The sequence below is a fragment of the Onychostruthus taczanowskii genome, unplaced genomic scaffold, assembly GCF_017590055.1.
Source record: "Onychostruthus taczanowskii isolate IOZ18803 unplaced genomic scaffold, ASM1759005v1 scaffold26, whole genome shotgun sequence".
In the NCBI taxonomy this organism is placed as follows: domain Eukaryota; kingdom Metazoa; phylum Chordata; class Aves; order Passeriformes; family Passeridae; genus Onychostruthus; species Onychostruthus taczanowskii.
Window position 1 is genome coordinate 7,034,785 of NW_024499906.1, and position 27,469 is coordinate 7,062,253.

The following is a 27,469-nucleotide window of genomic DNA, read 5'->3' on the forward strand; positions in this document are numbered from 1 at the left end:
ATGAGGTTTTTATCTGAGTATCGTAGTTACCTTAGCGGAGGAGGCGAAGGGTAGAATGCATGTCAGCCTTTGGGTAACGGAACTTTGGGTACTGTGAGTAAAGCAACACAATTTGTCACAAAAAGATTGAGGCACAGGAAGAGAGGCTGGACCATCACATTTTTACAAAGCTTTTCTCTTAGTTCAAGCCAATTTAACTGTTTTGCCCAGAAGAGGGAGGAGGTCAAGACCTAGAATATTCAGTGTGAAAGACTCAGGCCCTGGTTTTCAGAAGTATTGATGTCAGGGTACATGAAGTAACTTGTTGGCTGATAGGGTGTGCAAGCCTGTACAAGGGCACCTCAAATGAGTTGAAAGAGCTATAAATAAACAACCCATAAATTTATTTTTCTCTTTTTTTTCTCTCTCTTTTTTTTTTTTTTTTTTTACCTAGAACATGATGATATATAAAATCCATGTTACATTTCCCTTTAGAGAAATTTTCTTGCATCTTTGATTATGTGCTGCAGACTTCCATTAGATAAGGGGGAATTCCTGTGAGTGACTGTCAGTTTTGTGCTATCTCTTCTGACCAGAAAGGTATCAATCTCTCTCCATACATAGCTTTAATTTTTCTTATTTCAAATCATATTTACTGAGGTGCAGAGTCTCAGAAATGCTCTTCTCAAAGCTGTGATCACTCCGTGGGGTTCAACTGTGATAAGGTTGATCCAGAAACCCCTTTTCGTCCTACACTGCCCTAACATAAAGACTGTTGAAGCCAGCAGTTACTGAAACTTCTGAAATTTCAGTCCTGCTTCAGAATCTCTTTTGGCACACTTGGCAGGATATACAGCCTACCTTGTAATAGTTCTAAAATAAAAATGTGAATGCACTTCATTAAAGCAAGGCTGAAAGTGGGAGTCAATGAAATACAATCAGGCATCAAGTAGACTAATTGTCCATTGACAAAATGCATTCTATTTCCTGATTCTGGGAACTGAGATCTAATTAAACTGCATGAAGTTGGTGAGTCTCCCCAGTCTTTGGATTGGCAGTTGGATGTCATCAGAGATGTGAAAATCGGATGGCATCCTGAGTGTCAGAATGGTGCTGGACTCCCATCAGCTGACCTGTCGCTGCTGCTGAGCAGTGCCCATCTCACTGTTGCACCATGGCTGCCTGTTGAGCCTTTAGCTTCTCAGAGCAGCTGTGAAGTGAGCAACAAAGATGCTCACACAGGAGAAGCTGATTTAACACAAAACCAGGAGGCACAGGGCCCACTTGCTGCAGTTGGGCCAGTGTGTGTGTGTGTGTTCCCATGCTCAAATCCGCTCTGCCAGCTGAACCTCAGGTTTGGATGGCCTGCAGCAAGAGGTCTGGAGGAGGAATGCCAGCAAGTTCCTACAACAGCATTATTACCCAGTTTACCAGCCTCAGGCACTCACACAGAATAAACAGGGACAACTGGGAATACAGTCAACCCACATTCCCTGTTCCATTAAAAACAGGAATCAAGGGCCAGGCATCGCCCTAAAGCATTTCTCACAATTCGTATCATGGCGACCAGGAATATTGAGCTGAGATTGGTACAGATTGAGACGTCAGCTGTAGCCAGAATGGCTCCTCCCAGGAGTTTGGGCACTGAAATCAGCTGAAAGAGATGGGAAAATGTAGCTATCCAGCCCACACATAACAGATGGAGAGACATTCTCTTGTACCATGAAGCTTTTTGCTACTTTTATACAAGTCTAAACGTCAAGCTAAAATTTTCAATTGTAGCAGAGGGAAGAGTATATCAATGAAATATGTCTTGAAAAAGTTATGCCTGCTTGGGAAGTCCAAAAAAGAAACTTTAAGAACTCATCTATTCTATTTCTCTTCTTCATCACATTCTGAAGGTGATGATAGCCAGTTGTTAAAATGCTACCTTCAATCACTTCAAAATAAACTCTGGCAAAATAAACTCTGGCAATTTTCTGAAGACCTTTGTCTTCTTTGAAATTCATTACTAAAATCATCTTGTTTAGATTACATTAGGAATGCTAACTGAATTTTACATTGAGCCACACTTCAGAAGATCTGGAAGATGTAATAGCTTGATAAAAATGTAAATATTGATACAGTTCATTATTTTTTCTCAAACAGTCAAAGCGTCTAGAAAAAACATGTGAAACAAGATAGTATTTTTAAAGTGCTTGCTTGAACCCGAGCTAATCAGTGTTGACTCACACAGCCCAAGCTTGAAAATGTGAATGTCTATCATATCTCATCAATATGTTAGTGTTAGAACTTGCCATCTTGTCTTTAATTTGTGAAATTGCTTCACCAGAAAGGGAGGAATTCATATTATTTCTGCCATTTTCTTATCTTTTCCTTTGTCTCTAATATTCCTAAAATGATTAACTCTCAAGTTTCCAGTTCTGGGGGTTTTGGTTGGTTGGTTGTGTTTTTGTAAACATGAAAGATTTTATTTTCTTTTAGCAATTTAACAAAGTAAATTTTTGGCCATAATGCTCAGGAGTTGTGTTTCTAAAGATTTCTTTCCTAGTGATTTGTAGAGGGAGGAGGACATAGGCTCTATTTAGACATGTGCAAACAAGTCTGAAGAACATTCTATCCAGAAAGGAAATTATAAAATTCACCTGCTTTTTTACTTTTTAAAGTTTTTTTCTCCTTGGTTCATAATTTTAGCTAGGTTTTTCACGTTTACAAACTTCTTTTCCTCACAAAAGGGCAGGTTTCAAATAAAAATACAGAAATCTAAAATAGCAACAGGCTTCTGCTTTGGTACAGACTTTCTCTGTTTATTTTGGCTGCTGTGTGCTTTGCTATCATTTCTGCATTGCTTGGGTTTACAAAATTGGGATAACCAGCTTTCCACAAATAAAATTATACATACTGTTTCATACTGGGCATCTGGTACACTTACTTTGTCATGACTTCTAATATTTTTTTATCATTAATGAATGTACAAATATGCTTGGGTCACGTAAAGAAGGACATGACACAGTATTTTCCATGTGTTGAAAACTGTTTGTCAAGTGGTTGATGTCAAGCACTGGGAATTCTAGGCTTCCTTCTGAAAGTTTACGTAATGGTTTGATTAATGTTGAAGTTAATGCAATTTGTTGAAATAATTTAAGCTGTACAAATAGCTTTCTAATTATACCAAGCAGTTGAGAAAATAAAATTTGTACAGGTACTGTTTTACTTAGCTGTTATTCTCTCATTCTTTGAAAAATGTTTGTTTAAAAATATCTGTGCTTGTTCTTGCTCTTATCTATTTCTCTGTGGGATGAAGACAGCAAGAAGTGTGAAGTGAAAAATAATGTATTTACTAACCAGAAAAAACAAATTGTTTTTTTCCCTGTAAATTTTTTTTTTTTTGCACATACCAGACTTCTGTAACATATTCCTGTGTAATGGTTGTAAACACTCTTTTATTTTTAAGGTTATTCTTGTGCAAGTTAATCCAGGGGAAGCATTTACAATAAGAAGAGAAGATGGACAGTTTCAGTGCATTACAGGTAAAGTTGATAAATTTATTTTCATATTTTCTGAGTCTGAATCAGGATTAATAAAAGGCAATTTGTGGTGAAAGCAAAAGAATGGCAGAATTAATTTTAAATACAAGAGCTGTTTAAAGACCTAAAAGATTATGTGCTAAGGATCATTGGGATTTAGATTTCACTGTCACAAACCAAGTACTTTTTCTTACATTATATTAGATGAGATTAAATTTCGTGGGGAGGAGAAGGGAGAAACATTTTCAGATTGCAAAGCAAGCACGGAAAGGCTGTTGTAGTAACTTTTGACTAAGTTCATTTATTTCACAGACCTCAAATTAAAAGCTCAAACTGTTAATATGGCTTGAGTTAAATTTTTTTTTAATTCTTTGCTATCATGTGGACGTTGTTTCCCTGTAAGTTATCCCACCTAGTTTCTCATTATCTCTAGGAGCCAAGTGGCATTATTTCTGAGTTCTAGCAAGTGTGGCTTCAAAATACAAATGTTTCATCTAAGCATAGCATCCCCTTATGCGATGGTCAGTTTGGATGTTTTCTCTTCTGAATGACCAGAGCTACCAATTAAACATAAAGGTACTGTGAGAAATGAGCAATCAGCTACTGCTGCTGCACAGAATACCATTTTACTGTGTTGCAAGAGAGTATCCACAGATTCAGTTATGAGGTCACATTTTTGCTTGTCATCATCTGGGCCAGTGAATTCATCCTTATTTTTTTTTTATCTGGATGTTGGCCCAGCCCCATCAGACACTGTTCTGGGAATTTGAAGCAAACATTTTCCAGCTCCTTTCCCTCTTCTCTCCAGTCTGAGAAGAGCTGAAAGGTCTGCTTTCCAGTGTCATAGGCAGGTCCTTTGGCTACAAAACAACTGATTCAAAGGAAGCCTTAGATGGTAATTAAGTTTATATTGACAGTTCTTAAAGTTTATGTGTCTGTTAGCACAATATTTCAAGACTTTGGGCTGACTGCGTGGTATTTTTGCATCCTTTGAGCCACCAGTGGATCAGTGTTGCAGCTCACCATTCTATACAGCTTACTTGAAACATGATATGTAATAATTACTTGACAGTACTGAGGGAAATAAAATTATTTTTGTATTGCAATTCAATTTAAAGAAACGATAAGATATATTTTGCTTCTATTGCACAAAATACTGAGGGAAGTGGCATGTGTTGCATGTTTAGTCCTAATTTTTGATTTACCAATGGTCTCACTGCTGGAGAATGAATTGACACTTTCCTGGCATGATTGTCATCAAAGCAGGAATAGTTTAACGAACTGCAAAAATATTAACATCATATTCTTACAGATAGGGTTCTAACCTTCCATGGTACAGCTTTTATCCTTGCCTGGTGCCTCTTGCTTTCAGAGCAGGCAGCTTGCTGTTGTGACTTGATTCAGCTGTGGATCTCTTCATCCTTTATATATGAAAGTGAGCATGAGCAAGTTACTAGATGATTGTTTCTGTGACTCACTAAATGTAAGCTGAAGTACAGTCTTTACAACTTCCCTGAAAAATGGCACTGCAATCTGGAAAACTACATCCCAAATCAGTACCACAGCTTTTGTCAAACCTCCTGTCATACAGGTATTCTTCTTGTCTTTCCCCCTTCCTAAAGATGAAATTGTGGATTATAGTTTGTAGTAAAATAGGGGGCATAAAGATTTTTTTAATATCTGTGAATTCAGTAATATTCATACAGAACCTGACTTAGCACCTGATCTTTTGAATATTGCTTTGCTGGTCTGTTCTTGCCACTTCTGAGACATTTCTGTGTTTTTGAGTGCCATGCCAATGGATCTTACTACCTTTTGGGTTGTTGGGTCTGTCTTCCTTAAGAAATTCCCTTAGTAATTTATGCTGTTCCTTTTTCATTATACGTATTGCTGCATATAATGAGGAGTGTTTACTGTTTGGTTTTCTGTGTAGAGATTTGTATAAAATAAACTATTTTAGATGGTGTAAACTATAGAGAGTAATTTGGTATTTGTCCTTTTTTGTTCTGCCACAACTTCTCAAACAGTTTGCCCTTGACTTGTCTACAAAATGGATTATCAGTCTGCAAAATGGGTTACAGCTGCAGGAGTCTTGCATTGTCTTGAAAGAAAGAAAGCTCACATCAGTTTCTTGATTTTTTATTCACTGTATGCACTCAGTTGTTAGGTGAAATCATAGTTATAGATGTGGAAATATATAATGAGAATGGTTTGGATAAATGCACAAAGATGTTTATATTTAGAAAGCAAGCATGAAGATGACTCTGACTTAAAAATCTCTTAAATTTTCCAACTTAGAAGTCTCTGCAAAGAACACATATGCAGTTTTTTCAGTGATGTATGATATAAAAAATTGAAATTATGTAAATATAATACTAAAATAAAAGAGTGGAAGTTGAGAAGAAGCGAGCTGTTTATGGATCCCAGATAGCAGATAGCCAGATACGTAAGTTTGAATGATTCAGTAAGTCACAATTCCTTGCATAATTCTAAATCTCTCTTGTGCTTTATTGCTGGTCAGTTCACCTTGATATTGTGCTGTCTGCTGAAGTCAATGTGGATTGTTAATAAATCTAACCATAATTGTTAATTGGGGTTTTTTGCATCAAATATTTGCCTGTTGGAAACATTCAGATTCTCTGTTAATCTTTGAGCTGTTCTTTCATCTATTCTATTTTTAAAGAGAACTGTCCTTACTTTGGCAACACTGTACATAGGGTAAAATTTCTCAACCTGAAAATGATGAGAGTTAATGTCTCTTCAGGAGAAAGGAGAAGTGTGAATAAAGTGACTGTTTATAGCTGTCCTTGAGTAAATGAAGTAATGAAAACTTAAAGCACTAATTAATGGAGAAGCACGCGATGCATTTTCTCTGAACTATGCTTCTAAAGAAAATGCTGCATTTGCATGCAGGTCTTTGTACTGACTACTTATATGTCTGCTCTCACAGGTGGTCTGTAAAGCTTTGACTGGTTTGGAACTGGAACATTAAGTGAGAAGCAACTTCTTACTGTGGTCCTCTTCCATGGCAGTAGAATATTGAGTGAATAATATTGAGTGAAAAGACTCATAAGAATAATTCCTGGTTTTAAATTTCTAAGGATGGCAGGAGAGCAGTGATGATTAAGAGACCCTTGATCCTTGGTGAATTCCACTCCTTTATTTTGGTGACCTTTTAATGAATTAAAATAACATGTATTTAATTCTTTATTTCTGTAGAATAAGAAGCATGTTTACTTTATTTTTCTGTAGTTAGCAGTTTTGGATCATAGTTGGGTTTCTCTTGTCTGTATTTTGACTTAAATACAGCTTAGATTGAGCACTTCTATGTGCCAATAGCCATATTTTTTGGATATTATAAAATATTTTCTTTGCCTGCCTAGTGATTTGTCTCATAGTGACATCTCGTGCTCCCCCTCGATGCAGCTTCAATTTAAACCATTTGTCAGTCTCTAACTTTACAAAAACACCATGCATTTCTTGCTAGATAGATAGGATCATATCTGTCTGTGTAACCATGTGTTAGACCAAAAAGTTTCTTTTCAAAAGAGGTCTTTTAAATATATGAAAATTTTCTCATATACTAGAAATACACAGAATTCTGTGGAAACTTTCCTTAAGCCAAATTTTTCTTCTGTTAATATGAAATAATCAGCTACATTACAGTGATTCAGAAAACCAGGTTTGAAATGTATGAATGAGTTCTCTTTGTAGAAGTGAATTACTGCAGATCACTCATTCATGAATTCTTCCTATTGCAGAATAAATGAATGAAGATGACTCATCTTGAGGACATTTTGTAACAGTCCCAAGTTACAGCTAAAGGCTATTAAATGTTACTTGACACAATAAGAGAGACCATGTTCTATATGTCTCTGCAAAGGAAAATTGCCATTTTCATAATAGAATAAGAAGACTTATGTAAATTAGAATGAGTCATAAATGCTTCATGCTTTGAAATTAAATGAAGTATCAGTATTAAGGTTAGGCTCTGGGATAAAAGTTAAGCAAGCTTAACCTAATTTTTTCTCTTTGAAATAAGAAATAAAATTCTTCTGAAAAGTGTTTTCAAGGAATTCAAGGGGAAAAGAAGATGCATCAATTCTGAGACTACAGTAGTGAAACACAAACTTTAGTTTGTTCTCAGATCAGCATGAGTCTGCAAAGCCAAACCTGTGCATTACCCAGAATATTTGGTGAATAAAACTGTTACAGAATGGTTTGGGTTGGAAGAGACCCTCAATGGTCATCGACTTCCAACCCCTGTGCCATGGGGAGGGACACCTTCCATTAGACCAGGTTGGTGAGAGCCCCATCCTGTCTGGCCTGAAACATTTCCAGGGATGGGGTATCCATGACTTCTCTGGGCAACCTGTGACAGTGCCTCACCACCCTCATGAAAATTCCCTTCTTATATCCAATCTAAACTTCTTCTCTTTCAGTTTGAAATGCTGCCTCTTGACCTGTAACAATACACCCTGATGAAAAGTCTTTCTCCATCTATTTTATAAACCCCTTTATATAAGCAAAGGCTGCAATAAGGTAGCCCCAGCATTTTCTCTTCTTTAGGCTGAACAATCCCAACTCTCTCAGCCTGTCTTCACAGGAGAAGTGTTCCAACCTTCTGACCATTTTTTGGCCCTCCTCTGGACCTTCTTCAAATCCATGTCCATCTTGTGCTGAGGAAGCCAGGACTCCAGGTGGGAGGAGAATCACCTCCCTTGCCCTGCTGGACATGCTGCCTTTGATGCAGCCCAAGATGCAGTTGGCTGTCTGGGCTGCAAGTACACATTGCTAGCTTGTGTCTGGTTTTTCATCCACCAGTATCCCCAAGATTTCTGCAGGGCAGCTTTTGATCTATTTTCTACTCTTTTCTCTTGTCAGGCTTGTTGTGGTTTTGATTGTTTACAGATTCTATTACAGCAGCCAGACTGAGCATCTTAAAATCTGAAAGTAACTGCTATTTAAGTACATTTTAAGCAAAACCCCCTACATTTATCTTGTTCAAATATCATCTTGTGCTTTGGTTTTGAGTTTTATTTTAATATTGGAAGTGGTTAAAGATCTATCATAAATCCTGTACAAGTTGCCACAGACCCCTGAGAATGGGACTTTATTAGTTGCTAATGGTCATTGGGAGATGCTTCCCTCACAAGACCACCATAGCTCATTATCAAATCCTAAACCACTGTGGTAAGTGGAGGAAGCATGTGCTGTCATTCTGTGGTGATTTTATAATGCACAGAGATACCTGGAACTGAAGTAGTGGTCACAATTATAGACTTAAAGGGTGACATCACCTCTAGAAATACCGTATATTGTTTGTGAAATTACTCAGTATCCACATTAGCCTTGGGCAAAGTTTAGGAATAAAAGAACATTTCTTTAAATACACAGCTCTCTAGTAATGGAACAAACTAGCAAAAGCAATAAAACACTATTAACAAGAGTTCTCTCCTAGAGCATATCTAGTCTTCTAGGTAGCTTAACAGCCTGAGTAATGGATCCCTTACAAGTAAACCCAGATGTGCATTACAGAGATCTAGTGCTCTGGTTTTCCTGCTTCCATTAAGAACAGCTTACTGAAGCCAGCCAGAGAAGCTGCTCTGGGTGCTCTTTTTCTTTCTGTAGCCTGAGAAGAAACTAATTTTTCATCCTTGTTTCCTTTTATGTGTTTCTCATTTCTAAATACTGAAACGCTGCATGAAAACATGTGTAAATTTATTTGCTTTCCTTTTCATCTTTAATGATGATTTGCAGCTTTCTCCACAGTAGCCTTCTGAAAACAGATGGAAGGTTTTATGTATCTGTTAATTTTTAAAAAATCTAAAAAAAATCCCTCAAAACAACCTTACCCCAAATGGTAAATTATTTCAGTTGTCGTATCCATTCCGTCTATGCAGAAGACTAAAGATATTATGTAAGGCTGGAACTGGACATGGATACTTAGATTAACTTCCTTTTCTACATATTAATTTTAGGATCTCCACTGGAAGTATTTAGAGGGCCTTTATAACAGGCATTGAAGGAAGCTTAGACAAATCAGCTGAAAATATGGGGTCAGAGAAAGCTACAGTGATTTGAAGCTAATTAATTCTTGGTTAAGGATGTCTGTGCAGAGGGTCAGAGCTGAGTCTATAGGAGTAGCTTAACTCTAAAGCACCTCTTTTTGGGAATGACCTTCAATATACACAATTTTTTTTAAAAGTTAAAGTTTTTCTATTTCTAGATACCTGCACTCAAACTAAAAATAATATTAGTATTGGCTAGCTATGTGGGAGTATGACTGCAGAGGAGACATAATTCCATTTTGTATTGAAACAAGATGATGAGGGAAAGTGGTCACAAAGCGTGGTTGTAGCAGCTTGATTTGGAGCTGTCTCATTCCAAAATAATTTTAAGTAGGAGCTGATTTTTTTATAGCTTAGATTGACAAACAGGGTTGCATGAATGCTCTTGCAAATATTGTTGAAGACTTAACCATTCTACCTTTTACTGGTAGGTTAGCTGAAAAATTGAATTGAGATATGGCAAACACCTTTCTGGTAAGGTAAAGAAATAACGATGTATTAAGCCCTCACTGCAGTGCATGTAGAATGTTCATGTGTTGGCTTTGACACATAGCACAAGTTCAGTTCATAAGTCAAGTACTATTGGCAGGTAAAACTTGCCTGTAAGCCCTGCTGCTGCAGCTCTTCTAGTACAACTGCTGAATTAAAGCTGGGTTGAGACACATCTTCTTGATTCTGCAGGCCCTCTTGCAGTAGGGCAGAGGCAGTCTTCTGGAGTCATGACCATCTTTCAAATTTGTTGTGCTAACTGAATGAAAATTTCAAAGCAGTGCAAAACAAGGTCATTCTCCTGACAAGAATAAAACACAGCAATCCAGAATTCTGTTCTTTAGATTGGTCTCTCTCTGCTCTGAGAGTGACCATGAGAATTAACCTCGTAACAGAGCTCCCTCAGCCTTCTCTGGGAACTGCCTGACCTTGTCCTCCATTAATTCTGGTGACTGACCAGGGCTTTGTGGTCCCAGTCTGATCGAGCCACTAAAGAAGCAGGCAGGGATGACACAAGAAGCTGTTATTGGAAAAACTTACTTTATCATGCTGCTTTTCTGCCAGAGCAGCTCACATTACTGTTATGCCTACTTTGTTAGTGTTATAAATACTAGACTTCTAAAACATTCCATTCCCAGAACAAATTGAATTTGGTAAAAGTTTGATTGAAAAGCAAACTAGACTTGTTTTATCCTCTTCTGCAGTAGCAAATTAAAGAAAAAAAAGAGAATTAATTAATTCATGTCTCTCATGATGTTGATTGTAGTGTGTCTCAGGAAAAACATAGTTTTCTGCCATGGATTTCTGTTTAAAATGTGTTAAAGAGAGTAAATATCTTTACATGGACAAAACATGTCTAATATTTTTTGCCTTGGTTATTTCTCATTCTTCTAATAGATATTTTTTTAACTTTATTTCTATCTTATTTCATGTATTCTGAGATGTAAGTTCATAAAATACTAGATTCATTGTAAAGTGTTCAGTCAGGTTCTCCTTTTCCTGTTTGATTTTCTGGTATATTCAGATCAGTTAATGTTCCCTTGTATCTTCTTTAATCTTCTCCTTTATTCCTTTTTTTGACTACACTGCAATCTCCACACTGCAAAGTCAGCCTGACTGTAGGAAGGTTCTGGAGACATTTTGTTTGAAATATCAGTGCTTCAGCTGCATACTGAAGTCATCTAATTTTAGGTGTCTAAATGTGTGTTTCTATATGTGGCCTTGGATCTAAGCTCCCATTGAAACTAGTGAAGATTTAGTCACCAGGTATAGTGCACTCAGTGCTTTTCAGCTGACATCAGTTTCCACTCAATAGCTCTCCAGGCTCCACTGTCTGTACCAAGTAGGTCTCCACTTGCTATAATGGGGGTTTGAAGTCCTAATTTGCATGCAGACATATAATTTTAGATACCTAAATGAGAAGTCTCCATTTTGTAACTAAAGCCTTGCTATTATAAGCTGAAATAAATAAGGCTACATCCTGAAAGTGCCTCATTTAGGTGTGTTGATTCACAGTTGTACCCTCAGTGAATGTCTTTGTCCTCAAGCACCTGGACTCTTTGAGCTCATCTATTTCCATGAGCATCTAACATCACATTTTACAAGGATGGTACTGGTTCTTGGAGGTGCATGTTGGGAATGAATTTACAGCCCTAAGGTGCAGCTGGAGAATGCCCCTAAAACTTGGTTTCCATTATTCTAGTCAGACATGTCTAGCCCCCAAGGCTGTGAACTACTAACTCAAGCTGCTGAGATTCAGGTATTGTTATTGCCTCAGTCTGGTATCAGATGGATGAGCCTTGTATTAAGCATGTTAGGCTTGACAGGTTTGTGTCTGGCAATATTATAATATTCCCAGGGCACTGCAATCAGTTAATCTGATTTCTTCTCTGACTATGTTGTTGATGGGAAAGATATAGCCCTATATTACTTGCTTTATGGGGGGAAAAGAAGGGGAAAAAACTGGTAGGATCTCTTCCTGTAAGAGTAAGTAGAAGTAGTTAGTAGTTTTCTCTAAGTAGAAAGTTCGTCTAATGTAAGCAGTTTGAATTAAATTTAAAAAAAAAATAAAATAGAGCTGTGGGCATTTTACTTAGTATTTTCGCTTAATGTACAAACATTTAGCAAAACTTAAACTGATAGCTTAAACTTCTCTTTATCTTAATTGGATGCAATCTGATTAACCAAAATAATAAAGATATGAGCCATGAAAATGGCTAACATTAAAGAATGGAAGAAGTTCCTTAATTTCATTATCTGATTATTTAAAAACAAACGGTGCTTTTATTTTGAAGAAACTCAGTGTTTATAAATGGACTTTGTACTGGGTTTCATGAAAATGGAAAGGCCAGAACTTCGCGCATAAATGACTTTCGCTGGATCCTCTTTTGCAATTATGTACGGTACAAATACAGGCTTGTGTGTCATCTGTTGGAAAATGCTGTGCATTGTTAGATGAGACCTCAGGGGAGTTCCTTGTAGGTCCACCCTGTGCAATTCAAGTTGTATTGCTGCATTCTTGAAGTGTAGTTGTAGCTGTCAAACTATTCAGACTTCTATCACAGAATTACTGTTAGTAAGAAATAGCTTTGAATTGATTTTGGTTTATTCTTGCCCACTTGTAGACATAGCTGCTTTATCTTGTGCCACTGCCACTGTCAGACCCTTGGTAGTTGTGAAGGGTTGCAGACACACTGGGAAGGAAAATAGTCTTCATAGTTGTGGAGCAGCTCTCGTGGCCATTGTTTTTCCAGAATTCCTCCAAACAAAGCCAGTTCCTCATACATGCCCAGGCTGTCACAACCATGCCAACAAGCTTACAAGCTGGCATTGCTCTGCCTTGGTGCCTTCTCTGATGCCAAAAGTTATTGGGTACCCAGGAGGTTAGTGTCCCTTTCCTTCCCTAGCCTTGTGTCTTGTCTGTTCTTGCAAGAATGTAATATATAACTAAATGCTGCAACTTTGAATCCAGGCATTTTTAATTCTGTCCTTGGTTTTTCTTTTTTTTTCCTTTTTTTCTTTCTTCTTTTTTTTTTTTTTTGTAGTAATAGATGAATCAGCAGCACATGACTTGATAGATGTGGCTGTGCATGTGTTATTAATAGTAAATTAATAGCTGTCTTTTTTTGACTGTCTGTGAAATGACTGAGGTTTGTCAGATTGCATGACTTACATGATCATGTCACTCTTCAACTTGATTTAAAATCATGGTAATATAAATTCCCCTTCTTCCTTTTGCAGACATGCAGCAATCTGTTTTACATCTAAAGCAGTTTATTATCCAAATGAGGGAAAGGAAGAAGAGACAGAAGATAACCAAGGTTATTACATATAGGCTAGCTGTGCACAAATATAAACAGCTCCTGTGTAATGTGAGTTAAAGACTGGTTACAAGTAAGTTCAGCCACTTAAAGCCATTAAGAAACAGTGGAATCATAAGAGGTTTCAAAGTTGGAAGGGCCAGATTCACTGGAAGTGAATACAGTTATCCACACTGCTGTTCCTGTTGCTTAATGCCAGAGAGAATCTCTTTCTCACACTACAAAGGGCTTTCTAGTTGTCCTAGAAAACTCGCTTGTCTAGGGCAGGTGCTCTAGGACATCATTCAAAGAGCTTCAGATTTTTTCAAGTGACTGTATAGCATCCGGTAATCGGTAGATGGGTCTCAGGTTAATGGTACTGGAGCTTCTAGAGAGGCATATGACACCTTCCTTCCCTTTTGATTAATCAGCTGTTCAATGAGGAAATGGTTTATCTCCTTTGCTTGTTCTCCATTTGTTTTTCCAGTAGCCCGTTCCTCAATTGGTTTCACGTATCCTTTTGCTTTGATGCTCTATATATGGGCCATTTTCATAAATACTGTGTATAATGTATTTCCCTTGGATGATCTTTACAGTTCAAAGGTTGAATGGATGTGCTTTTCAAGGCAGCTGAAGAAAGAGCTGCAGTAAGAACTATAAATGCCAAACCAGTAGTAAATATTATTGCTCATTAATTCTTAAAAGGAGTTAATATACAGAGAGTGGTCAGCCTTTCTCTTCTTCTCTGTTTTGCCAACAATTTTTCTGTTGAAAGATACCATTTAAATGAAGTGTAATTGTATTGTATCCTCAGCTGCTTTAGACTTGAAGAGTTTGTACTCTGAAAGGCACCACTCTGTGGACAGAGTTAACTCTTTCAGTTTATGCAGCCAAGAGACATCTCAGTAAAGCTCTTAAGCAGCAGCAGATTTATACTGATTTATATTAAAATTATATGACACATACTTAAGTTTGCATTTATTCTTTTTGTTATGCTTTCCATAAACTTTGTATTTGTTTCTTGTTTTGTGATTGGGCAAAGATTTTTGGATCAGATCCTGTTAGATGTACCAAAAAAAAAAAAAAAAGGTACTTTGACTCTTACCTAGATTTAAAATTTAATTAAATCTGAAATCTTATCTGATTTTTTACTCTTATTCTTCAAGTGATAGCACATACAAATGACAGATCCTTGGGGTGCCTAAATAAAGCCCAAGGTGAGTGTGGGAATTTGAGAAGCTAAACTGTGTTTTTTCTGAAAGAGAATTTTTTTTCTGAATTGGGGTCAAAAGCAGAGTGACTGTCTCCCATTAGAGTTTGACACTGCTGGCGATGCGGTTTTGGGGAGCATGTGGTAGCTATGCCATGCATTAATGAGTGAAAATATTTAGTAAGTTACAAGGGCAGTCTAAACAACTGGAACCAGTTAAAGTTCTTCCAACATGAATGAGTTTTAAAAATCACCTGCAAGGAGAGCTGAAAAATAAGAGTGAATATCAACAAATATTGAATAGAGGTGCAGAGGACTGGCTAGTGTGTATGTTCATTTTCCTGAATTGTACTACAAATGGATACAAGAGCACTGTCAAGTGTGAGGGTTTTGAGATGAATTATTGATGGTTTGATCACTTTTTCACTTCTGGCCCGTGTGTGTTAGTGCATTTCTACACAGGTTGTAAATCTGAAATATGTATGTAGCATTTTCAATAAAATATTTGTAAAAGATGCAGTTTTGTGCTTACTACACCCTTGTAATGCTTATGAAAAGGAAAATTGCATGAACAGGAGGAAAATGTACCTTGGAAATACCCTATCTTTTCTTTTAATTGCGGCTATATACACATCAAAGTTTCCTTGCATCACTTTCCAGTAAAGATATGACACTTAGTAGATTGTTATTATGCCCACACAGCTTTCTTTGTTCATCCTCTGTCAGGTCTTTCAAATGCCATACAGAGCACTGATTTCTCTACAATAGCTTTCCAATTGTGCATTATGTTCATAGAATTTCAGTGTGTTGTCTTTTTTTTTTTTTCTCGTTACTGAGCCTTGTCCTCTCAACTGAAAAACAGATCCATTATTTTTGATGGGAAAGAATCTAGTCTCATGTTGGTGACAGTAACTAAATAGAAGGGTGTTGGGTTTGGAGTTCTTTTCAGAAGCACATAAATGTACATTGCTGGATCATCCTCTTGTATGGTGCTACTGTGCTGCTGGGTCTGGGCAAGTAGGACGGTAAACATTTCTGTGAGGTGCCTGGGAATATTCCACAGAGAAAAGGAAGCTTAATGTTGGGTAAGGTTACATGTGTTTAGGATATGGTTTTGGCAGATATGAGGGCCAGTGGCAAGCAGACAGGACTAGAACATGCAGGTGTAAAGAATTGCAAGTATGCAGTGGAGTCTTGAGGCCAGATACCTGCATGTTGCCTGTTCCCTGGAAAGCATAGCACAGAGTGGTTTTGATCTCTGTTTCCAAAGAACTTCAGCAGACTCAGTATGACCTTTTTTTTCTCAAAGGTTCTAAATTGTTCATGAAAGAGGATTGAATGCTAAAGCATGATGCACAGCCAGCCTAGGATGTAAATATATTCCTCCTTAATCACTCAGTAATCAGTGCACTCAGGTGTCTTTCAGCTAACAAGACATTCTAGAAATACTTGGTATTTCAGCAAAGCTGATCATCCAGACGATTCTAATGGCACAGGAGATCCGTATTCCAGAAGTGGTAAAATATCAACAAGAACATGCTGTTGTTCAAAGGAGTCCCTGAAGTTGTCCAAATGGTACCCTGAAGTGGGTGAAATGCAGGTGTATACAATGCAAGGTTGTGCATAAGATTAATAAATTATGGATGGGGATATCACTTGAAACTTGATAAGGAGGAGGAAGAAGCAGGCAAGCTATCTATTTGACTCACAAGATAAATATTATCTCCAGTATTATGTATCTGTAAAGCTTAGTGTGATCATAAAATGCATTAGGACAGTTGTTGTTAGTATAGCTTGGGATGTTTACAGGATTCTGCTGAGATTTCAGCTGTAATTTGATAACTCATGTTTACAAAAGATGAAATTAAGCTGACTCCAGGTGTTGTGAATAAGAAGTGTTAGTATATCCAGGAGAAAATATAAAAAGAAAGTAGAAGAGCTTGATTTGCTTGGCTAAAAATCACTTTTGGTAGAAAACAACAGGGATTTAAAAATAAAAAAATAATGCCAGAGCTAGACTAGAGTCCAGTTTGCTAGCAAATGGCTGTGAAATACTTTTATATAATTACAAGAAACCTGGCCACATAGGAGAGTGGTGCTCTAGAAGAGCAGTCCAGTGGGGAGACATATGGATAAAAGAACTGCTTTGCTATAGGTCTTCATGCTTCTACATAGAATCCATTCATGGTGGATCTTGATGTATGATAATGGGGGACAGGAATGAAATTGCAATTGCAGGTGAATAGACTTGATTCATAGAGTGTTTTTCAGGCCTTGAGCCCTTATGGTTCAACAACAGAAAATTTTCATCTCCGGCATCCAGACAATAGTGAAGCAATAAAAAGATTTCTGCACAAAGGGCACATTTACTTCACAGCTATTTAGCAATTTTCTTGTCTCAGCTACTTCATGGAGGGATATATTGATCCATACATAATGTATGGTAAGGAACTCCACTGTGTGCATGTGTCGTTTTGCCTTTCTTCTGGTTTGGAATGACAACCATTATATGTCTGAGCCAAGTTAGTTGTTTCATCCCTGGCCTTTTGTTTGGCACAGGTAAGTAGATTCCTTACACAGTTCTTTCTGGCTCCAGGTTCATTTTGGATGCCAAAGCAGTGGGTCTGTTACCTTCCAAAATGTATTTGGTTACAAAAGCAAATTGAATTTGAAGAGAACACTGCAGTGGTATAGGCTTGTCTTTGTTTCTGGGCCCAGCTTACTGCTTTCCCAGATACTTTCTTTCTGGTAATACATGTTTATTAACATTGCTGAAAGCTTTTTATCAAGAGAGCCTTTGCCATAGATGCTTTTAGTATTTGAGCTCACATACTTTCTGTATGTGGTAACTTGCTTGAGAGCTGTAGAAAATAATGCCTTGTTTAAGTGATCTATAAAGAGTTCATTGTGGAGAATCAAGGAGTTTGTCACATAAAACACCAAAAAAATCAAATTTTAAACTTCAAATTCCAAAACAAGTTTAATACATACAGATTTTACAGTCTTTATTATTTAGATTGCAGACCCTGAAAACCACTTTCACATCACTTTGAGCAGTAGATTGTAAGGTTTGCAGTGAAAATTGGCTGATAGTGTTAAGGGATTTGCACAACAGTAGAAGCATTTCACTGCAGAAGAGGCTACAGATGTTTGCAGCAAGCAAAGATGGCACCTTTCTGTGTTGGCTAAGTCTGACTGACAATATCGTGTCAGTCAGACTTAGCTTTTTTTTTATGTGTATCCTGGTTTGGGGTTAATTAATTTGGGAAATCAAATTTCTGCAAAGCTTTTTGGGCATGAAAATTCTTGTATGTGGACCTTAAGTCATTAGCAGAATCAGAAGTCTTAATCTAAATGTTTAAGTACTTATCATGTCAGTTGCAATGATAACTGTTCAAGACCCAGTATTTTTTCAAATTTTATTTCCACTGTCTTCAGAGCATCCCCTATTGTATCTGCATTTATAGGCTTGTTACTACTAGTGAAAAGACAGAGAAAAATATGTTTATTGGAAGAATTGTGATTGCAAGGGGTCATGTTTAAGAAGCTTGGATTCCACCTTAGTTGTAACTTAGATTTAGCTGCAGAAGTCTCAGATGCAGCCCAGGTCACCCACTAAATAATGATTTAATCCTAGCAAGCATGCTGAATCCGTTGCTTGTCCTGTTTTGACCGTGAAATTCCCTACATGCCTCTAATGCTACAAAACATGAGGCTGCAGGGGACAGTGAGGAGACAGACATCAAAGACAGACAGTATAAAACACTATATAAATGATGCCTTTCTGTCTCTCCAAAAAGAAAGGCTGCTTGTCTGCTTGGGCTGTATTAAGTTTATTCTGAAATGCAAACAGTATCATCAGCAGGAAATTGTTTAAAGCACTTGCCCACAACCAAAAAAAAAAATCTGAGCTCTGCAAGTACCACAGAATCTGAACCTGTAGCTCCCTGATTCCAGCAGTGTCCCTTAGCCATGAGGCTCTGGGAAATTCTGAGTTGGCCTTTTCTTTTGTTGTCTTTTGGAGGTGGGCATCTTCACCTCAAAAAAAAATTCTGGAGTGAAAATACATGGGAAAGCAAGCTGCCTTTTTTCTGTTGATGTAATGGGGATTCCTCTATGATTTAAGTGAAGTCCTGGCTTCTTCTTCCTGTGTTAAACGCTGGCTCTGAATTTTCCACTTAGAAGCTCTTAGATTAAATGAGTTAAGCATGTTCCATTCCAGTTTCTAGTGGTCCATCTCCAGCAGAAGTGACCCAGGTTATTTCTTCGTTTGGTGTTCACAGCACTCTCCTAAGTAGGAGCAAGCTGTGGTGAATGTGCAGAAGCAGAGACTTGTCCTCTGGAGGCAGCCAGTGAATCAGGCTGCTGAAGCCAAGTGTTTGCCTTGGATGCTGCCAAGTGTAAGGTGTGTGACATCAGATGTTTTCAATTTGGTCTTAAGTCTCTCTTTTGCCATCTGATTCTGTGTAATTTGCCTGGGCCTTGTTCCCTACCGTTTGTGGCATGACAGAATGATTTCTCATCACAAATGTCACCTTTTGAATTGTCAGCTTCATGGATTGTTTTCTCCACTCATGATTTGAAACAATACTGTAATAAAGTGTTACTTCAAAATCTATTTCGTGGTTAAGAAACCTACATCTGAACATTAGTTTGTGGAACTGCAGTGTTGCCAGAAACTTTGTTGGTGGACTCAAGTGTGCACCTCACATGGAGACATAAAAATAATTGTATGCAGTCAGTGTGAAGAGAGGTAGGCCTGTAGGACCAACCTCTTTCCATTGCTTGGTATTGTTGCAAATAATCTTTTTATCTGATCAGAACAGCAGACTCACCTAATTAAATAAACACATCTGAGCGTAAAATTTCAGTGAGACAGAGCTCTTAGGTGGGAGGGTTTTTAAAAATTAGCATTTGATATTAACTTTTTACCTTTTACTGAGAAAAAGATCTAGCACTGGTTTTGCACCCTTGAACTCTAGAGTCAATGTCTTTTTAGATATACCTATTTTTTCCCTCTTCTGCTAAATCATGTAGAATCCAGGATTATAGGATTTCTGGAAAGCTGAAATACCCCACATCCTACTAACTGAGTTTTATATCTTCTGGTTAGGAATGCTCATTCCCAAATTGGTCTCTTTAAAGAAAGATGTGTTTTGTATTTATTTTACATATTAGTAGGATTTTCGCTGTTTATAATAATAATAACAACAACTTTTGTTCTGCTGTGGTTTTATTTTAAATGGGCAATATTATGGGCAGTATTCATTGATATAATTAGATTGAAACCTAGACAACCCAAAGTTTTTCAAATTAAAGTACTTGTCATTAGTAGATTCCAGAGGCTCAGAGTAGTATGCCTTTAGAGATGTCTGCCTTGGATAGAAATAAAAATTTGAGTTAGGCACTGAATTTTCTTCTTGACAGCCTTTTCTGATATGACTTTTTGCTGTGCTTTTTTCTCAAACTCTATATGATGTATTAATCCCAGTTTGCACAAACAGATGATTTTTTTTTTTGTTTTATATCCATGCACTCTTCTCTCTTGTCCATAATTTTAAAATACCTTACCTTAGAATCTGGTAAAATTGTTCCAGCATTTATATGAATGCTGATTTTCTTAATCAGTACATTAGATTTGTACATCTAATATTCAGTAAGTCATATTCAAGTAATTTTTATGTATGTTTTGTGTGTGTATATATATATATATATATATATATATACATAGATACGCATGTGTGTGTGAGTATGCATAATAATTTGGGAAGGAGTAATGTTAAGAAATTTGCACATAGAAAAGGAGACTTCTTTGGGTGCCAGCTGAGCCAGCAGAATGTGCCAGATAATTCTGCATTCTAGTGTCAAGCAAATGTAGCCAGGTAAGTAAAAAAAACCTCATTAGTGTAAAAAGTTGAATACCAGGATGATGAAAAGGCTTTTACAAGTAATTATACTATGTAATACTATTCTTAGCACAATCAGGCAGGCAGAGGGAGGAAGTTGAAATTAATGTTTGTTCCTTCCAAGATCTGTCTTCTCTGGATCAACACAGTCTTTTGTAGAAGACACTGTCTACACACCAAGAACTGCCAACTGTTGAGACTCACTTGTGCTTTTCACTCGTACCCACAAGCAGCTGTCAGTAGCAGTGCTTAACTTTTTAACTTCCTGCTCTGCAGTGCTATATGGGGAAAAAAACCCCAAACCTACCTGATTAGAATAACACCAATTCTAGTGGTAACAACTGTTGGATGATTAAATTGTAGATTATTCTGAATGTTGTGCATCAGGTGCAACATGATTAAGCAGCATGCACAAATACTAAATTTTAGTCTGAAAAAGTTGCAGATCTGTACTGCTCAGCATCAGTGCTAGGGAATTAGGCTCTACTTGAAGAAAAAGCTAAGCTATATGCAGTGCAGCTAGATTAGAATGAGTGCAGATTATTTTTCCTGCTAAGAATAATGACATTTTTATCAAAGCCTCTCTGTATCTTATATCGCATTTGACTCCCTCTGAAATGCAGTGATTTATGGTTCACCCAATATTTAAATTGGAATTCTGTGAGGGAGTGAACAATTTTTTGACGTAACTGTTCCATATAGTTACTAAATCATTGCCCTAAGCTGGCAAAATAGAGTAATTTAACAGCCTGGGCTGCACAGTACAAAGTGTGTGTTGTATTTCCACATTAACATCTTTGAATCAATGTTACTTTTTTTTTAGTGAAGTAGAATTCGTCACTGTGGAACACAGTTTCTTCAGAAAGTAGGTATAAAAAGTCTTATTATTGTAGTATCTCAAACAACTCCAGACATTCTTCTGCAAATTCCCAAGTGTAACTTTGTGTTATGAAGTTTGTGCTATTCAAAGGCATGGACTTGCAGTCTTCTTTTAATTACAAAATTGCATCATGGTCATTGTTTAGAAACAGGTGAAATAAAAGTACTTTTAACATTTGGACATAGAAACCATTGTCACCTTTTTCCTTTGAAAGTATATCAGGCCATTATAAAAGAAAACTGATAGCTGCATTACTGATAAAGTGCTATAGGAACCTGTCATCTCTTCACTTTGCCTGAGAAGGGATTTTCTTGTGAATATGTATGTGTGGTTTCATGGGAAAGATCAGGATCTCATTAGGATGTAATCTTTAGAAATACTCTAGTTAGGCTTCATAGCTTTCTGCTCTTTTATCCATTATTCCAAAGTCTCTCTAAAAGAAACTGATGCTCCCCCCCTCCCCCCACTCTTGAAAGGAACTATGATAATGTTTTACCTTCCGTTTTTCCTTTTGTTTGCCAGCCTGGTGTCTACTGATAGGTTTCCTTTTTTTTTTTCCTAGTCAGTTAATACATTTCAATTGATGTTGAGGCTTTGTTAGCTGCTGTTCCCCAGCCTTGATGGCAAAAGTAGACAGATGGATGGGGGAAGGGAAGGGATTGTTTTGTCAGGATGAATTTAGAGCATAAGGGATACGTTAAATTGAGAGCACTGCCAGCTGAAGTCTTCTGATCACCTGTGTCCTTGCAGCGATCCCAGTTCCTTCTTGTGCTTCTTCTCCAGCTTAGGCCAAACAGTAAGTTCTGTACTCGCTTTCTTGTTTCCTTATTACTTGCTTTTATTATGTTGCACCTAGTATGTAAAGATGTTGAGGTTAACTTAAGTATTAATTTGGAAGTATTTTCGAGGCATGGCTTGCAAGACAAATGTTGACCAATCGGTGGTGGTTGTTACTGCTGGATTTTTTAATTAGTTGTAGCTGTTGGGAACCCAAAATAAAACTTTGAAGTCTTAGTCCTTATGTAGAAGACAGAGTGGTGCAACTGTTTGTGGCATCTGGGACTATTGATTTACTGCAGCCCATCAGTGTTAGAGGGGTGTGCTGCTACGTCAGCTGGCGCTCTATTGTTTCTGCTGCTGTGGCCTTTGTGTTTGATCCTGTCAGTGCTTGCGTCAGTGATGCATATCATCGCCTGTGTGATGTCAAAGTGTGGGTGTTCGGTTATAGAGCCATAGTTAACCTAATGTGCTGCAGTAAATCCTGAATGCTATTTCCTCCTGGGGATAGCAGTGATTCATCACCATTCACATTAGACTAATGCTAAGTATAGCAGTGTTCATGAGCCGCAGGATCCACATAGATTGCTATCAAAGTCCTTGCAGCTCTCCAAACGCTGGGCCGGAAGGTGTTTGTTTGCAACCCGATCTGTTTGTGCACCCCCTTTCTTAACTGTAAACTGATTAGCAGGTCAGCTCAAGGAAAATCCTCGGGAAGGACTGGACCTAAGTAATTCTTTAGCACTTAATTATGCTAATTAACGTAAGGGCTTTCAGCTAAATGACTCGGATCACGCCAGGCAGCGACAGGCGGTAGATTACAGTACAAAGCGGAGCGGGGAGCCCCGCTGGACACCAGGGGCCACGGCTCTCCGCAGGGCCGCTGGCCCTTGAAGCGGCGGCGCGGGCGGGGCGGGGCGCAGGGCGCGGAGAGGCCGCGGGGCGGAGCGGAGCGGAGCGGGCCCGGCCGGCTCGGCCCGGCCCGAAATGAGCGGTAAGGACTCCCGCCTGCCCGGTTCCGCCGCCGCGGTGAAACACGACACCTGCGGGCTGGCGGCCTCCGCGGTTGTGCGGCAGTGGCGGATGGGGGAGAGCTGCAAAGGCCAAGAAAAAAATTGAAAAATCTGTGGGGCAGGAGTCGGAGCGCTGCCAGGCCCCTCTGTCGCTGGTGCGCTCTCGGAGGGGGGTGGCCGCGGTCCCGGGGGCCGCGGTGGCCCCGGAGCCGTGAGGGGAGCAGGACGCCCAGCTGTGGCAGGCCGTAGGAGCCCGGGTGCTGGAGCGCAGGGCCGGGCGCTGAGTGCCCCGGAAGAGCATTCCCTGCCCGGCGCTGGGAATCCGGTGTGTGCACCTTTGCCTGGGCTTTTATGAGCCGCTTTAAATGGAGAGATGCTTCGTGGTTGAAATAAAAAGGAATGGTGTGTGTGCTAGGCGAGCGGTGGCGGTATCCTCACGTTTTCAGGTGTTGCTATGTTTAGATCAGCTTGTCACGATCCTAGCGATGATGCAGTGCTGGTAAATTTGCTGCATGTTTATGGTGGCTGTAATGAGCATAATGAGGTTTTTATAGTCTGCTCAAATAGACACGTTGGAGAAGTTTATCAGCTGTTGCTTAGGGAAGGAGGTATTCCTCGTTGGTGGGATTTTAGGACAATAATAAATTGAGAGTGTGGTGAAACAGCTGTGTCTTGGGTTCAGTTCCATTAAATAAACCTTTAATGAGTTTGATGAGACATTTTTCAGTAATAAAGTAAACCAGTTATGTGCTTGTTTCCACTCCCACAATGTTTCTTTTCCACTTCCTCTGTGAGGAACTTGTATACCTGAAAATGTGTCAAAGATTTGAGACCTCCCCTTACCAACAATCAAGTCATCAACATTAATTATATAGTGATTTGGGTTAAATCAGTTCTATTTATGTGCAATGGAAAATTAGATGTTTCCTTAACGTGAATTCCTGATGCTGTTGTTTGCTGATACTTCATAATAACTCTCACCTCATGGTAAAACACACTGGTTTTGTCGTGCAGCGGTCCAGCCAATACCCAAAAACATGAAAATTCTTCTTTACAGTGTGTTATACCATATGGGAGCTGAAGATCTTCACATTAGTGAAGAAAAAACACACATTTTTATAGCATATTATAATTTTACCTTCAGATAAAATTTTGCAGGTTGTAATATGTTTCCTATCAAAAAATCAGTAATCTTGCTGTAAAACACAATGTTCATTCAAAACACCTGTGAAGTCTGCCGAGTTTTTGTCCCATGCTTATCATTTTCTTGGATGTCCGCCTAGAAATTTCATTTCACAGCCACTTGGATATCTAATCAGAAGTAAATTAGAGTTCTTGACTATTCAAATATGTTTTTATTGATTCTGGTACTTTAAAATGCAAAAGATGGGATGCAAATTTTAAAACTACTGATTTGACTCTATTCTAATACTTCAATATTTTTTCTGGTTCGTACATTCAGTTTATGCCTTTACTTTTGTGACTGCTAAGTTATGGTATACTGAAAATGGCTTTGTGGATCAACCTTTGTACTGGATGGGAGATAACTGCTCTGTGTTTGTCAGAGAGATTAAAGTGCTAAATAAGTAAACCTTAAAAAAAGGTTGTTAAACAATATTCTCTAAATGCTTACAGCAAAACAAAACAGAAAAGCCAAACAAAGGTAATCACCAGTTCTCAAAGAAACCGCTTGCATATGTGCGATTCCTCGTCCCCCAAGGACATGGTATTCTCTAAGAAGTTCAAGTAAATGTGGTCTTAATTTTCCATTTACTTGGAAATTACGTAGTTTTAAATTGTGAGTTTAATGGAAGTGTTTTGTACTCATTATAGAAAGACTGCAGGTAAGCAATGCAAAATAGAAGTTGTATAAAATCCACCTTCTTATGTAAGACTTTAAAACATTATTTCAATGGCAACTTAAACGTGCTTCCATTATTTTTGACCTTTTTGATTTTATTGTAGTGAGGGAAGGCACTATTTTAAGTTTCTTTTGCTGATTTTTGCTTCACTTTCATTTCTTTTTTAGCACTTCATATTCAGGAGAAACTTTGGCTGAAACATATTTGAGTTTCAGATGAGCAAAAACGCTGGAAGAATGTTCAGTTCTCAATTTATAGCTTACTGTAGTCTTTATATTCTTCGCTGTTGCACAGTTCAGTGAATAATTCATTAAAGACCTTGTTCTTAAAAAGTCTCTTCACCCCCTCTCCCTGTTGTGGGTGAGCATTCTGTTGATAATAAAGCTGTGATTCTTTTTAGGTAGCATGTTTGCAAACTTCTGTGTCTTATTCTAAAGAAGTTTCTGTAATACATGCAATTAAGTTGGATTGCATGCTGCTTTTCTAAGGAGTGCTTTTCATTGCTTTTTCTTGCTTTTTGCTTTCAGACAAACCTTTATTTTTCTGACAAGTCCATATGTATCAGAGTGAGGTGTGCTAATCTTATTTACGTACTTCACATTTACTTAGTACTTTCCATTTGCAGATCCTAACAGAGTTTCAAAAAACATTAAGGTGGAGCTATGAATGCCCTTTCAGAAGTATTACTGAGACTGCACTAAGTTGGATTGGTACTTTTGGTAGCTTCAAAATACTGAATTGGAAATTTGCAGAATGCAGCCTACAGTGTTGCATTCCAACATTTTGTCCTGTCACAAAAAAAAATTATATTGTGCTTCAGTATTTCTTTCATTATTAAAATTCTGTGTTTGTTCCCTTGTGTATTTAAAACACAGTAAGGTAAGGATGCCCCTCTTGAACCTGTACCAAAGTGCTCACTCTGTATCAAATGCTGAAGAGGACAGCATAAGGATAGGGCAGGCACACAGAAGAAACTTGCTTGTTCATTAAGTAAAAGTAGTACTTATATTTTTTACAGTTCTTATTGGATTACTTCTCCCAAACTGAACCTGATCTTTAGTTCCTACACTGTTCTTAAAGTAAGGAGTTACACAATTTAGCTGTGCATTTTGTGAAAAATTCCCTTCTGTTTCCCTGGTGAATTAGTTTACTGTCTCTGGTTCTTGCAAATGAGAAACTGTAAATTCTCTATCTTTCCATTTTTAGGTTTTTTTTAAATAGGTATTTTACTGTTTCTCTGCTGCCAGCCCTTTAACCATCTTCTGGTGGAAGAATCCTGTATTCCTGGTCTCTTGTATCTTTCCTGATAAACAGGTGGAAAGCCACTGTGAACATTTTTTTTGTCCTTTTCTAGTCCTGCGTGTTCTTTTTGAAAGGTGGAGTCAAACACATTTCTCAAGGATTTGAGGTACAGCATGAATTTACACCACAGCATAATGATGTTTTCTGCTTGTTCCCTGTTCCGTTAGTAATGATTTTTAATGTTCTCTTTCTTTCTGCGAATACCACTAAACAACTCTTGGCTGGTATTTCTCTAGAAATCCATGTAGTAGCTGCATTGTATGTTTGTTTACATCTGATTTATGGCTTATCGCTGTAAAGAAACACTTCTGGTTTCATCTAGATGCATCACTTTGCACTTACTAACATTATTCCTTCTGGGTTTTTGTCATCTGATCAGTGAGTACTGTGAGATCCTTTACTGCTCTCTGAGAGCATAGCAACAGTTTTTCACCGTGCTGTTCATTTTCTTTTCTGGAAGCTTTGTCTAACACGCAGAACAGGTTCTTTATGTGCCTGCCTGTGGGACACTTTTCTTGGTCACTCGAAGAACTTCAAAAACTGATCGTTCACTTCTCTTAGCTTCCTGTTCTCCAGTCTCCATTTATTTATGGAAAGACCTTTTCCCTTTCTAACCAAAGGCAGCATTACTTCAGCATTACTTCTTTAAGAGTCTTTGAGAGACATTGTCAAAAGCTTTTTGAAAATCCAAGTATGTGACAGCATCCCTGTGCTCTTTGAAGGGATCTGATTTTCTAGGAAATACTTTATCTACAAATGCCACCTTAACACATTCCCATTGTGTCATATTTATCTAAGTGTGTGTAAACTCCTTTTTTTATGGTTTGCATGGAACAAGGATCACCATGGTATCCTGACATTTTCCTTTAGCTGAAGCAGACTTACTAGCTGGTAATACACTGGCTTTTCCCCAGGACCTTAAGTTCATGTCTCACTCACCACCTCCTGCTGCTGTGGTACTGAGACTCCTTTAGTTTTTAAGACCATAGTAAAAACCAGCCATTTTGTAAATAATTTTCTTTGTAACTCTTAACTGAATATGATCTGGTTTCATCAGCTTGTTTCTAATACTTTTGTTTGTTTCTTTTTTATAGTCTCTTCTATTTTCGTTTCATCTTGGGGCATTTCTTTTGATTTGTCATCTGTTGAGTTTT

General features: G+C 38.0%; 1 protein-coding gene across 5 annotated transcripts in view; it reads left to right on the forward strand.

Annotated features, from left to right (window-relative positions):
- Positions 1–27,469, forward strand: part of FNDC3A (fibronectin type III domain containing 3A) — a 111,130-nt gene that overhangs the window by 34,021 nt on the left and 49,640 nt on the right. For 4 of the 5 annotated variants that reach the window (XM_041407269.1, XM_041407268.1, XM_041407272.1 and 1 more), the window contains one exon: positions 3,434–3,509. In XM_041407269.1, coding sequence (XP_041263203.1) covers positions 3,434–3,509 — 76 coding nt within the window. Of the gene's footprint in view, positions 1–3,433; positions 3,510–26,367; positions 26,422–27,469 lie in introns of those variants that run through there. The other variant, XM_041407271.1, reaches the window with a different exon arrangement.